At 42.7% G+C, this 14,108-nt stretch overlaps 3 protein-coding genes across 8 annotated transcripts in view; 1 reads left to right on the plus strand and 2 right to left on the minus strand.

Annotated features, from left to right (window-relative positions):
- itga8 (integrin, alpha 8) overlaps window positions 1–13,895 on the plus strand; it is a 70,675-nt gene extending 56,780 nt beyond the window's left edge. For both annotated transcript variants that reach the window (XM_052066062.1, XM_052066063.1), the window contains 7 exons: window positions 3,423–3,581; window positions 4,456–4,572; window positions 4,646–4,759; window positions 4,960–5,061; window positions 5,667–5,789; window positions 5,866–7,079; window positions 13,666–13,895. In XM_052066062.1, the coding sequence (XP_051922022.1) occupies window positions 3,423–3,581; window positions 4,456–4,572; window positions 4,646–4,759; window positions 4,960–5,061; window positions 5,667–5,789; window positions 5,866–5,955 (705 nt within the window). In that variant the 3' untranslated portion in view covers window positions 5,956–7,079; window positions 13,666–13,895. The remainder of the gene's footprint in view (window positions 1–3,422; window positions 3,582–4,455; window positions 4,573–4,645; window positions 4,760–4,959; window positions 5,062–5,666; window positions 5,790–5,865; window positions 7,080–13,665) is intronic.
- The window catches only part of gra (granulito), a 229,659-nt gene that overhangs the window by 151,190 nt on the left and 64,361 nt on the right, over window positions 1–14,108 (minus strand). The gene's annotated exons all lie outside the window — the stretch shown is intronic.
- Window positions 1–14,108, minus strand: part of stmn2a (stathmin 2a) — a 198,229-nt gene that overhangs the window by 130,006 nt on the left and 54,115 nt on the right. The window lies entirely within an intron of this gene.

The raw sequence follows: 14,108 nt of genomic DNA on the forward strand, positions 1-14,108 counted from the left end.
GTCGCCGAGGCAAAAACCCGAGCGTGGGAAGAGTTCGGTGAGGCCATGCAAGCGGACTTCCGGACGGCTTCGAGGAAATTCTGGTCCACCATCCGACGTCTCAGGAGGGGGAAGCAGTGCACCACTAACACTGTGTACAGTGGGGATGGGGCGCTGCTGACTTCGACTCGGGACATTGTGAACCGGTGGGCAGAGTACTTCGAAGACCTCCTCAACTCCACCAACACGCCTTCCTTGGAGGAAGCAGAGCCCGGGGACTCTGAGGTGGGCTCTCCTATCTCTGTGGTTGAAGTCACCGATGTGGTTAAAAAGCTCCTCGGTGGCAAGGCCCCAGGGGTGGATGAGATCCGCCCGGAGTTCCTCAAGGCTCTGGATGTTGCGGGGCTGTCCTGGTTGACACGCCTCTGCAACATCGCGTGGACAACAGGGAGAGTGCCTCTGGATTGGCAGACCGGGGTGGTAGTCCCTCTTTTTAAAAAGGGGGACCGGAGGGTGTGTTCCAACTACAGAGGGATCACACTCCTCAGCCTCCCTGGTAAGGTCTATTCAGGGGTGCTGGAGAGGAGGGTCCGTCAGGAAGTCGAGCCTCAGATTGAGGAGGAGCAGTGTGGTTTTCGTCCCGGCCGTGGAACAGTGGACCAGCTCTACACCCTTAGCAGGGTCCTTGAGGGTATGTGGGAATTCGCCCAACCAGTCTACATGTGTTTTGTGGACTTGGAGAAGGCGTTTGACCGTGTCCCTCGGGGAGTTCTGTGGGGGGTGCTTCGTGGGTATGGGGTACCGAACCCCCTGATACGGGCTGTTCGGTCACTATACCACCGATGTCAGAGTTTGGTTCGCATTGCCAGCAGTAAGTCGGAATCGTTTCCAGTGGGGGTAGGACTCCGCCAAGGCTGCCCTTTGTCGCCGATTCTGTTCATAATCTTTATGGACATAATTTCTAGGCGCAGCCGAAGCGTTGAGGGGGTCAGTTTTGGGGGCCTCAGTATTACATCCCTGCTTTTTGCAGATGATGTGGTGCTGTTGGCTCCTTCAAACGGGGCTCTCCAACTCTCACTGGAGCGTTTCGCAGCCGAGTGTGAAGCGGTTGGGATGGAAATCAGCACCTCCAAATCTGAAACCATGGTCCTCGGTCGGAAAAGGGTGGAGTGCCCCCTCCGGGTCGGGGAGGAGATCTTACCCCAAGTGGAGGAGTTCAAGTATCTTGGGGTCTTGTTCACGAGTGGGGGTAGGAGGGAGCGGGAGATCGACAGGCGGATCGGTGCAGCGTCTGCTGTGATGCGGACGTTGTATCGGTCTGTCGTGGTGAAGAAGGAGCTGAGCCAAAGGGCAAAGCTCTCAATTTACCGGTCGATCTACGTCCCAACCCTCACCTATGGTCACGAGCTATGGGTCGTGACCGAAAGAACGAGATCCCGGATACAAGCGGCTGAAATGAGTTTTCTCCGCAGGGTGTCCGGGCTCTCCCTTAGAGATAAGGTGAGAAGCTCAGTCATCCGGGAGGGGCTCAGAGTCCAGCCGCTTCTCCTCCACATCGAGAGGAGCCAGATGAGGTGGCTTGGGCATCTGATTCGGATGCCTCCTGAGCGCCTCCCCGGTGAGGTGTACCGGTCATGTCCCACCGGGAGGAGACCCAGGACACGCTGGAGAGACTATGTCACCCAGCTTGCCTGGGAACGACTCGGGATCCCCCGGGGAGAGCTGGAAGAAGTAGCTAGGGAGAGGGAAGTCTGGGCTTCCCTGCTAAAGCTGTTGCCCCCGCGACCCGGCCCCGGGTAAGCGGTAGATGATGGATGAATGGAAAAAACCTTACACCCAAAGAGCAGGCAAAATCTAAATTGGAGAAAAAGACAAGTACTTTTATTTTTTTTACGTATGAAATCCACATTGTAAAGCTATCACAAGGTGGTCTTTGTGAGTATCATTAAATTGCAATTGTCATCATATTTAGGGTCTCCCAGAGCAAATTTGAGGAGACCATGGAATGAAGAAGAAAAGGCTGCTGTGGAAAAACACCTGGGGAGACTTATAAAAGGGTGTCAAGCAAGAACAATGCACTGACTGCAAAATGAAAGAGCCGCAGGCCTTGGCTCAAAGAACCTGTAAAGACGTAAAGAACTTCAAGAAAAGATCTGCTTCTCGAGTTCTTCATTTTTAAATTTAAATTTTCTTGCTGGAGTATTTTTTTTTCAATTCTTTTCTACTCTTCCTGAGCAGTGTTGTTAAAAATGTTCTACTTGAGGTGAGATTTAATGTTGACATGTACTTATAAAGTTTTACAATATATTTGATTTAGTTCCGTAAATTAATTGGCCAAAGCATGGGTCACTTTTATTGTAGTAGTAATTGTACAGCAATCAATCGGTTCAAGTTGTGATTGATATATAATGTATAAATGAGGAACTCTGCTTATCTTAAGTTGAAACTATCAAATTATTCATAAAACAGACTACTCACACTTTTTAAAATTAAAATACAAAATGTCTGCTGTGTAATTGCAGGTTAATAAGAGAGGAAAAACTCTGAAGGCCATACCAAAAGTTGATTTGTATGCTTAACTGCAACAAAACCAAAAAAGATAAGATATTTTAACCAAAGTCACAACAGGAGTGAGGACTTTGAATGTGCCCATTCAGAGTCCTCACTCCTGCTATGATTTCAGTTTCAAGTCTACTTTTTATTGCTCTGTTTTTTAAAGAAGTTGAAGTGGGGAAAGTAGTTGGGGTGACATCTAGTGTACAAATCTAAGACTAGTTCCTCTCTAAACCTATCAGAAAGGGTGGTCCTCACTCCCTATCTGGAGTTACCCGGACCTCACAAATATAGTCGTACAGGAATGCGTGTGTGTGTGCGTGTGTGTGTGTGTCCATGTGCTGTACATGTGATGTGTCTGGATTTTAAAGGGGCCACGGCTTCATTGAACTAGAGCGCTGCAGCGTCTGGACTTTCCTGCAGCTGATAATGATTTTCATTGGCGGTACTTTTCCCACTTGGCAGCTGCTTCTACTTAAAGAGGACAGTTTTTTTTTTCCTTGTTGCTCCTTCAGCCAGAATTCCTGCCCCGCAGCACCGGGATCATGTCCTGTTTGGATGACTTACCTCACTGTTAATGAACGCGTGTTTCTATGCGAGAATGTGTGAGCGAGTGTAAAAGATGGCTTTGTCGAATTGATGGTTCATTTAAGCTCCCGATTCATTCGCCCTCGTCCTGCTGCCAAACGAGGGCCGATTCTGTAGATTTGTCTTGTCTCTGTCTTCAATCCCCACTGAGTGAAGGTCTATTAGCGTTGCAGCGTGCAGCCAAAAAGCCAGGTGGCTCGTGTCATCACGCCACAGTTATGATAACCCAATTATAGCGCAGAGTCACTTGAGGCCCACAGCAATAAAACGACTAACTTGTCGACCACTTCTAACGTTTCCAGCTCCATAACTCGGGTCCCAGTAGTATTCGGGAGGCCGAGGTTGAGGTTGGCTGGCCTTCCCGCTTCCGTGACGAGAACCTGCTGTATGCGATGGAGATTAGAACCGATGGACCAATAAACTGTCGGACGAATGGCAGCCTCAATCCGCTTGGACTACAGGTAAGACTGAAGTATCCACATAAGGCGATTGTTTTGTTTAGAAACACATAGTGTACATATCGAAACAAATCACAGGAATGTGTGTAATATATTGGGTTTAAATTTCGCCAGTGTGGGACAAATAAAGTATATCTTAAAAACACACACAAGGCAGTGCCTTGAGGTACAAATGTCATTTGTTCCGCTACTACGCAAACATTCGTATCTCATATCATCTTTTCCCATGAAAATGAATTGAAATGCATTCATTCATTCATTCATTCATTCATTCATTCATTCATTCATCTTCCAAGCCGCTTTATCCTCACATGGGTCGCGGGGGGTGCTGGAGCCTATCCCAGCTCTCTTCGGGCAGTAGGCGGGGGACACCCTGAATCGGTTGCCAGCCAATCGCAGGGCACACAGAAACGAACAACCATTCGCACTCACACTCACACCTAGGGACAATTTCGAGTGTTCAATCAGCCTGCCACGCATGTTTTTGGAATGTGGGAGGAAACCGGAGCACCCGGAGAAAACCCACGCAGGCCCGGTGAGAACATGCAAGCTCCACACAGGGAGGCCGTAGCTGGAATCGAACCCGGTACCTCTGCACTGTGAAGCCGACGTGCTAACCACCGGACTACCGGGCCGCCCGAATTGAAATGCAATCGATTCTTTTGTAACGTGTGCGTGAAGGTGGTGAAGCTGTTCAAGTGTAAAAATAATTATTTAAAACAGAATTTGGTACTTGAGTGCTTCGTGTTTTGGGAGTTTTCGCCTTATAGCATATATCTTTTTGAACTGGTTTTGCACTAGTTCAGTTTTAGGCTCACATGTCACACTCCTGGTCCACGTCTTCTGAGAGCAACCCATTCATCTGTTTTTTTTCTAGATATCATCCATTCAAGATACTCCTGAACTTCTTGGCTTCTTGAGGAACACCAGCGCACCTCTTCGCCGCCACAAGCGAGCCGCCAGCACCGCCCAAAGTCATGGCGGTAAAATCCTGGTGAGAAACGCGATATCATCGTGCAACCTCTCCGGAACGTGAATCAAAATGTTGACAGGTGTCTCTTCTGCAGAACTGCACGAACATCTCCTGCCTGAGAATCACGTGCGTCGTGGGCCGATTGAATCGCGGCCAGAGCGCTGTCGTTAAAGTCCGCTCAAGACTGTGGGCACATACGTTCCTGCAGGTCAGTGTCTGGTTACACATCTTTGCTTCATTCACCTTTTGTTTATCGGGTGCGGCGAGGTTTGCCTTGGAACTAAATTAAAAAGCTTGAAGTCACATCCCTGACTTTTGGCATACAAAAGGTTGTGTCGGTTCAGCCAATTTTCTTCGGCACGCTTCATTCTGATTGTTACTCAAACAACTTGCATATTTGTCCCGCAGCGGCGTAATGACCCTTACGTTCTCAACTCTACTGTGACCTTCACGGTCCTGTCCATGCCTTATCGGGTCCAGCCCCCCACCCTGTCTCAACGCACCATATCGGTAAGATTCTGGGAGATTTTGATTTAGCTCAAATCTGGTTGGGAATCTGTTGAGGATCACTTCTTTGGAGGGTTGATGGTAGCTTTGAGTAGTAAGGTTCAGTTGTTGAATAAATACACATTTTTTAATTCAACGAATAATTGTTTTTAGTCAACATGGTGTCGATATCAATCAAAATAATTGGGACTATTATTTTTGGGGTAAATGGTCATTTCCAATAGTTGCCCTCTGATTTTCTGGGTGCACGCTGCCTCTCATCTAAAATAATCTGGGATATGCCCCAGCATACCCATGGCCTGAACCTCGTAACCTGCTAAAATGGCAAGCTGTCCACTGAAGTAACCGCTGTCCTGAAAGGGTTAATGATGACACGCACAATAAAAAGAAATAAAAAACGGATGCAAGACTTCGCATTTGCACATCAGTGGATGTCTGACAGCAACAATATTGATATCTGATGTTGATGGTGTCGATACTGCACTGTGTATACATCACAATATCAATATTTTACCCCTCCCTTGCTGTGAAGGTCAGCTGAGAAGTCAAAGGAGGTCATTATAGAAAATGATGATGAATGAATCTTGTGTTGAATGTGTGCCATGTAGATGGGGACACCTGTGTTATGGGGGACACCAGATGTGTCCTTTGCTGTTCCACTCTGGGTCATCATCCTGGCCATACTGCTTGGGTTGCTCGTGCTCGCCGTGCTAACGCTCGCGATGTGGAAGGTGCGTCCGTAATTAACTGTTTTCCCAACGTGGTCATCTTTTGACTTTTTTAAAGCCTTGCTGTTTTCCCTCTCAGTGCGGTTTCTTCGACCGGGCGAGGCCGCCAGCCGCGGACAACATCTCCGACCAAGAGCAGCTGACGTCAGATCAAACTGGGGATGCCTAAAAGATACATGGAAGAGATCCTTATCAGGGGAACGTGCACCTTCTGACTGAATTGTATTCAAACTGAGATCTGGAGTTGTTGGACCTGGCATTTCTCGGCCGTGGGTCTTCCGCTCTTTTGTCAATGAATGGGCCTGGGAGGGGTGTCTTGCTACAGTCTGCATCAGGCGAGGACCAAAGACGCTCAGCTTTGACAGCACGAAACCAAAGCACACTTCAGTGGAAGACATTTTTTTGGGTTTGTTTGTCAGACGTGACGAAGGACCACAAGACAACAGTGTGAAGAAAGTTCTTCACGTTCCCACCATAAACACACTTAGGTCGAATGGGGTAGAGAGATGGGATGGGGCACAGAGGGACTTAATCTGTGTGAATATGAACTTATACACTCGCTAGCCACAATATTAGGTACAACTGCACAATAAAACACCACCAAAAAGTGCTTATATTATTTATTTAACCTCGAAATGTACCGAAAATTATGATCCAAAACACTTTCATATCACTTCAGTCATCCTACGTTACCCTTTAAAATAAATGGCATTTTGAAAAGAAAAAAATACACTGAAAGTGAGCATGTACATGCACTTAATGGCAAAGATGACCTGTAACTTTCACGAACGACGCAGACTTAATTTAGCCCCTCCCCAACATACAAAAATATTATCTCAGTCGAGATGTATCACTTCCACATACTGGCTTGACACCAATTAGTACTTTATTTTGTTAGCCAGATAGATCTAAGATAGAGAACGACAACATGTAAAATCTTATTTTTTAAATTTGGATCAATGTATTGACAGGTAACTGGTGTCGGTACTGGTGTTGGATGGCATTTGATTGTGCAGATGTGCCTAATTTTGCGACCGCTGCTCGTTTGTGTGGACTTTTACCGACATGTGTGCAAGCATGTGCGCGGGTGTATGTGTGTTACGTCGGGGCTTCTCTTTATCCAATGTTTTGTTCTTAGTCACATGTGTCATACACATGCAGATGCGTTAACGTGGAGGCACAAAGCAAACATGTGTATTTATGAATGTACGTGCAATATTTGGAGATTGCGTGATACTGAAGATTGTTGACACTGGCATTATTTTATCAGAGCTTAATAGTGTATATGTATCAGTGTTGTGGCCAAGGACTTGAGAAATTTTCCGAGGCCAAGGGCATGGACCAAGGACTGACATTGAAACTGAGGCCTAGCCGAGGACATGTATAAAACAATGCTATCATACCACTTGGCAGGTCTTCATGATTTGCAACACCCCTCCATCAGAACCCCTTGCGCTCCCTAACGCTTGAATGAAGTGTTTTTATTCAAAGAGTAGAACAGTCGGGGTACGTGTTATTCATACTGAGAAAAACAAAAAAGCATATGATATACATTTATGAATTTCGTTTCTTAATATGAAGAAAATCAACACTCAACAGGCATGACATGGCACCGAAGACAAGTTGAAATGACTTTGCATAGAAATCAATCACTGAGTGCAGAAAAAGCGGTAATCTCTGCAGTGATCATTTTACAGTTTAACGGCAGCGAGTCCCAGGGACTCGCTGATCAGAAAAGTATGAGTCCCATTATGCATTGAGAGTCCCAAATTTTGAATTCTGAAATGGTCTACTTATTCAATTGCATAAGATAATAACACAAACAACAACATATACATACAATTATAAACAAATGCTGCAAAAATTTAAATAATTCAGTAGCAGTACTGAGGATTTCATTGTTAATGCGTCGTTTTCAAACATTTACCCTTGATACATTATACTTTTGAGTGTCAGAATTCTTGATTATGAATATCAGAACGACCATGTACAGTAAGGCGTTTTTAGCCGAAACCCCCCCCGATCATGTATTGTAGACACCCTACAATACATGATCGGAAAAAAAAGGACCACGTATAGTAAGGCGCTTTCAGCCGAAAAAAATTACCATGTATAGTAAGGCGTTTTGAGCCGAAAAAAAACCGACCATGTTTAGTAAGGCGTTTTTAGCCGAAAAAAAACTCCGACCATGTATAGTAAGGCGTTTTTAACTGAAAAAAAGACCATGTATAGTAAGGCATTTTGAACCAAAAAAAAGGACCACGTATAATAAAGCGCTTTTAGCCGAAAAAAATGACCATGTATACTCAGCCGTTTTTAGCCCAAAAAAACGACCATGTATATTAAGGCGTTTTTCGCTGGAAAAAAATGGCCATGTACTGTATATTAAGGCTTTTTTAGCCGAAAAAAATGACCATAATAGTAAGGCGTTTTTAGCCGAAAAAAACAACGATGTATAGTATGGCGATTTTGAACGAAAAAAACCCGACCCTGTATAGTAAGGCGTTTTTAGCCGAAGAAAACGACCATGTACATATAGCACAGCGTTTTTAGCCGAAAAAAAACCCAACCTTGTATAGTAAGGCGTTGTTAGCCGAAAAAACCGACCATGTATATAGTAAGGCATTTTTAGCCCCCAAAAAATGACCATGTATAGGAAGGCGTTTTTAGCCAAAAAAACCACCATGTATAGTAATGCATTTTTACCCCCAAAAAACGACCATGTAAGGCATTTTTAGCTGAAAAAAATGGTGCAAATGGATTTCTTGATTGGCTGTCAGCCGGGTGAGGGTGCCCCCTCTCCTCTGCCGATGGCCTGAAGACAGCTGGGGGAGGCTCCAGCACACACACCCGACCCCGACCCTTGTGAGGACAAGGGGATGAGAAAATGAATGAATGAATTTGAACCCTGGACCTCTGCGTTCGTACTCCAACGACCTAACCAGTGGGCCAAGAAGCCAGCCCAGCGCCACATTCATATGTATAAATGACAGCATAAAACACCTTTTAAAAATACCAACACAATAAAAGTCATGATACTCTTAATTCTCTCTGTGTTTTCATTTCTTGCTATTGTGCAGCTTTCTTGGCTTAGAAAGGGGATATGTATAAAAACGCCTTACTATACATGGTCATTTTTTGTTCATCTAAAAACGCCTTAATATACAGTACATGGTCGTTTTTTGGGGGGCTAAAAACGCCTTACTATACATGGTCTTTTTTTTCGGCTAAAAATGCCTTACTATACATTGTCGTTTTTTTAGGCTAAAAACGCCTTACTCTACATGGTCGTTTTATTTGGCTAAAAACGCCTTACTATACATGGTCATTTTTGGGGGGCTAAAAATGCCTTACTATACATGGTCGTTTTTTTAGGCTAAAACGCCTTACTATACATGGTCATTTTTTTCGGCCAAAAACGCCTTACTATACATGGTCGTTTTTGACGCTAAAAATTCCTTACTATACATGGTAGTTTTTGGGGGGTAAAAATGCCTTACTATATAAGGTAGGTTTTTTTCAGCTAAAAACGCCTTACTATACATGGTCGTTTTTTGGGGCTAAAAATGCCTTACTATACATGGTCGTTTTTTTTCGGCTAAAAACGCCTTACTATACATGGTCATTTTTTGTTCATCTAAAAACGCCTTAATATACAGTACATGGTCGTTTTTTGGGGGGCTAAAAACGCCTTACTATACATGGTCGTTTTTTTAGGCTAAAAATGCCTTACTATACATGGTCGTTTTTTTCAGCTAAAAACGCCTTACTATACATGGTCATTTTTTGTTCATCTAAAAACGCCTTAATATACAGTAGATGGTCGTTTTTGGGGGGGCTAAAAACGCCTTACTATACATGGTCGTTTTTAGGCTAAAAATGCCTTACTATACATGGTCGTTTTTTTCAGCTAAAAACGCCTTACTATACATGGTCATTTTTTGTTCATCTAAAAACGCCTTAATATACAGTAGATGGTCGTTTTTGGGGGGGCTAAAAACGCCTTACTATACATGGTCGTTTTTAGGCTAAAAATGCCTTACTATACATGGTCGTTTTTTTCAGCTAAAAACGCCTTACTATATATGGTCATTTTTTGTACATCTAAAAACGCCTTAATATACAGTACATGGTCGTTTTTGGGGGGTTTAAAAACGCCTTACTATACATGGTCTTTTTTTTCGGCTAAAAATGCCTTCCTATACATGGTCGTTTTTTTTCGGCTAAAAACGCCTTACTATTCATGGTCATTTTTTTTCGGCTAAAAACGCCTTGCTATATACATGGTCAATTTTGGGGGGCTAAAAATACCTTACTGTACATGGTCATTTTTTGGGCTAAAAATGCCTTACTATACATGGTCATTTTTGACGCGAAAAATTCCTTCCTATACATGGTCGTTTTTTGGGGGCTAAAAATGCCTTACTATACATGGTCGTTTTATTCGGCTAAAAACGCCTTACTATACATGGTCATTTTTTGGGGGCTAAAAATGCCTTACTATATACATGGTCGGTTTTTTCGGCTAAAAACGCCTTACTATACAAGGTTGGGTTTTTTTCGGCTAAAAACGCCTTACTATACATGGTCTTTTTTTTCGGCTAAAAATGCCTTACTATACATTGTCGTTTTTTTAGGCTAAAAACGCCTTACTCTACATGGTCGTTTTATTTGGCTAAAAACGCCTTACTATACATGGTCATTTTTGGGGGGCTAAAAATGCCTTACTATACATGGTCATTTTTTTCGGCCAAAAACGCCTTACTATACATGGTCGTTTTTGACGCTAAAAATTCCTTACTATACATGGTCGTTTTTGGGGGGTAAAAATGCCTTACTATATAAGGTAGGTTTTTTTCAGCTAAAAACGCCTTACTATACATGGTCGTTTTTTGGGGCTAAAAATGCCTTACTATACATGGTCGTTTTTTTTCGGCTAAAAACGCCTTACTATACATGGTCATTTTTTGTTCATCTAAAAACGCCTTAATATACAGTACATGGTCGTTTTTTGGGGGGCTAAAAACGCCTTACTATACATGGTCGTTTTTTTAGGCTAAAAATGCCTTACTATACATGGTCGTTTTTTTCAGCTAAAAACGCCTTACTATACATGGTCATTTTTTGTTCATCTAAAAACGCCTTAATATACAGTAGATGGTCGTTTTTGGGGGGGCTAAAAACGCCTTACTATACATGGTCGTTTTTAGGCTAAAAATGCCTTACTATACATGGTCGTTTTTTTCAGCTAAAAACGCCTTACTATATATGGTCATTTTTTGTACATCTAAAAACGCCTTAATATACAGTACATGGTCGTTTTTGGGGGGTTTAAAAACGCCTTACTATACATGGTCGTTTTTTTCGGCTAAAAACGCCTTACTATACATGGTCATTTTTTGTTCGTCTAAAAACACCTTACTCTACATGGTCATTTTATTCGGCTAAAAACGCCTTACTATACATGGTCTTTTTTTTCGGCTAAAAATGCCTTCCTATACATGGTCGTTTTTTTTCGGCTAAAAACGCCTTACTATTCATGGTCATTTTTTTTCGGCTAAAAACGCCTTGCTATATACATGGTCAATTTTGGGGGGCTAAAAATACCTTACTGTACATGGTCATTTTTTGGGCTAAAAATGCCTTACTATACATGGTCATTTTTGACGCGAAAAATTCCTTCCTATACATGGTCGTTTTTTGGGGGCTAAAAATGCCTTACTATACATGGTCGTTTTATTCGGCTAAAAACGCCTTACTATACATGGTCATTTTTTGGGGGCTAAAAATGCCTTACTATATACATGGTCGGTTTTTTCGGCTAAAAACGCCTTACTATACAAGGTTGGGTTTTTTTCGGCTAAAAACGCCTTACTATACATGGTCGTTTTTTGGGGGCTAAAAATGCCTTGCTCTACATGGTCGTTTTTTGGGGGCTAAAAATGCCTTACTATACATGGTCGTTTTTTTCGGGTAAAAATGCCTTACTATACATGGTCTGGTTTTTTTTCGGCTAAAAATGCCTTACTATACATGGTCATTTTTTGTTCATCTAAAAACGCCTTAATATACAGTACATGGTCGTTTTTTGGGGGGCTAAAAACGGCTTACTATACATGGTCGTCTTTTTCGGCCAAAAATGCCTTACTATACATGGTCGTTTTTGACGCTAAAAATTCCTTACTATACATGGTCGTTTTTTGGGGGTAAAAATGCCTTACTATACATGGTCGTTTTTTTCGGCTAAAAACGCCTGTCGTTTTTTTTCGGCCAAAAACGCCTTACAATACATGGTCGTTTTTTGGGGCTAAAAATGCCTTACTATACATGGTCGGGTTTTTTTCGGCTAAAAATGCCCTACTATACATGGTCGTTTTTTGTTCATCTAAAAACGCCTTAATATACAGTACATGGTCGTTTTTTGGGGCTAAAAATGCCTTACTATACATGGTCGTTTTTGACGCTAAAAATTCCTTACTATAAATGGTCGTTTTTTGGGGGTAAAAATGCCTTACTATACAAGGTAGGTTTTTTTTCGGCTAAAAACGCCTTACTATACATGGTCGTTTTTTTTCGCCTAAAAGCGCCTTACTATATATACATGTTCGGTTTTTTTTTCAGCTAAAACCGCCTTACTATACATCACTGGTGTGAAACTCATTTCACATACGGCCTCGGTAGATGTCAAGTGGGCCGGACTATTAAAATGATACCATACTTTGCTATAAACAACCAAAACAACGTGTCTTTCCTTTGTTTTGGTATAAAGAAGCACAAGAACATTTGGAAAATGTTTACATTTAATGAACGTATCTTTTACAAAACATTTCATGAAGCACCTTACATTTCCTTCAACAAATGTGCAATTTACTTTTATCATTCACATATATGCATTGCAACTGAACCCATTGATTGTACAAACTTTAAAAAGTAATTGGTATTGAAAAAATAGTTATGCAGCTTATGATTAAACAAGATTTATAAAGAAAGGAAGTTTTAAACCATTTACCCGTGCATATTAAATCTAAATGGAATCCCTGCCTACACCTTACAAACTAAGGAGAGTGCTATTAAATGTGTAAATGTGAGAATGCTGCTGATAGCGTCTGCTGTCATGGCTCTGTCTCAGTGACGGACTGAGGCTGCTTCTTCTCTGGCCAAAACAGTGTCCCTAGCGGATACTTGATGAATTGCACCTTATTAAAAAGATTAATTCTGTCTTTTATGCATTTTTTTCATTTTTAAATTATCCTGAGGACCTGATTGAACCTTGCGCGCGCGCGCGCGCGCGCTTGTGTGTGTGTGTGTGATGAATGGAATTCCGCATCGGTGTGCAATTGTAAAACAGGCTGTGTGTTGAAAAAATAAATCTGAAACTGCATTTAAGGGTGGCTCAAAGGGCTGGTCATATACGGGCTGGAGTTGTAAATTGATTTCTGGCCCAAATACTTCACTCCACAACTGCCCCGCATCTGGTTTGCCAGAGCCAAACCAGTGCCTCCTTTGCCAGTCCTGGGCCGTGTTCGGCCCACATGCATTATGCCGCTGCGACACACGGCCAGCTGTGCCAGCTTCATGCCGAATCCGGGCCAGATGCCTTTGCTGAATGGGTAGCAACCCGCATGCGCACTTAACATTATCTGTTGCATCCCCCACCCAAACACTGAAAAAGAAAAACAAAACGAAAGTAAATTAGAAGAAAGATTGGATTTTGTTTGATTTCTTTGTGATTTTTGCGGTCCTCTGGCCCACTTTATACCTGTGGACGAAGGATTAGGGGCTCTAATCCCTCGTTGTATCCGATGACCGGCAACCCGAGGCCAAGGCCGAGGACCAAGGACCGCTCGTCGGTCCTTGTTATATACACAGTATCATGAAGTATGAAGTGAGTCGTAGGTATAATAGATCTTAGTTTTTCTACACAACAAAAGCATTTGTCTTGTCCTGGGTTGTGCCGCACCAAATAATGTGAGGTATAAAATACGTTCCCAAAAAAATAACGTTTTCAGATCGCATACTGCCTTATTAACTCAAGTTTTTGCTTTTTCATTTTGGACCTCACCAACCATAACGCCCCTAGTGAAATAATACAACACTCCACATGGTAAACGGAGTCTGTTGACTGTTGTATGTGTTGTATGTCGAACACACGCGCGGAGACATTGTCACATTCTGCAGCTGCACCCAAAATTTCAAAATGAATCTCATTTCATGTTTGAGTCATTTATTGCGCTAGACCATAATGTGCAGTTAATTCAAAACAGCATACATCGCATGGTTATTTCCTCGCATGTGATTAAAGTATGTGGTGATATTTCAGAT

The sequence above is a fragment of the Hippocampus zosterae genome, chromosome 5, assembly GCF_025434085.1.
Source record: "Hippocampus zosterae strain Florida chromosome 5, ASM2543408v3, whole genome shotgun sequence".
Lineage (NCBI taxonomy): Eukaryota > Metazoa > Chordata > Actinopteri > Syngnathiformes > Syngnathidae > Hippocampus > Hippocampus zosterae.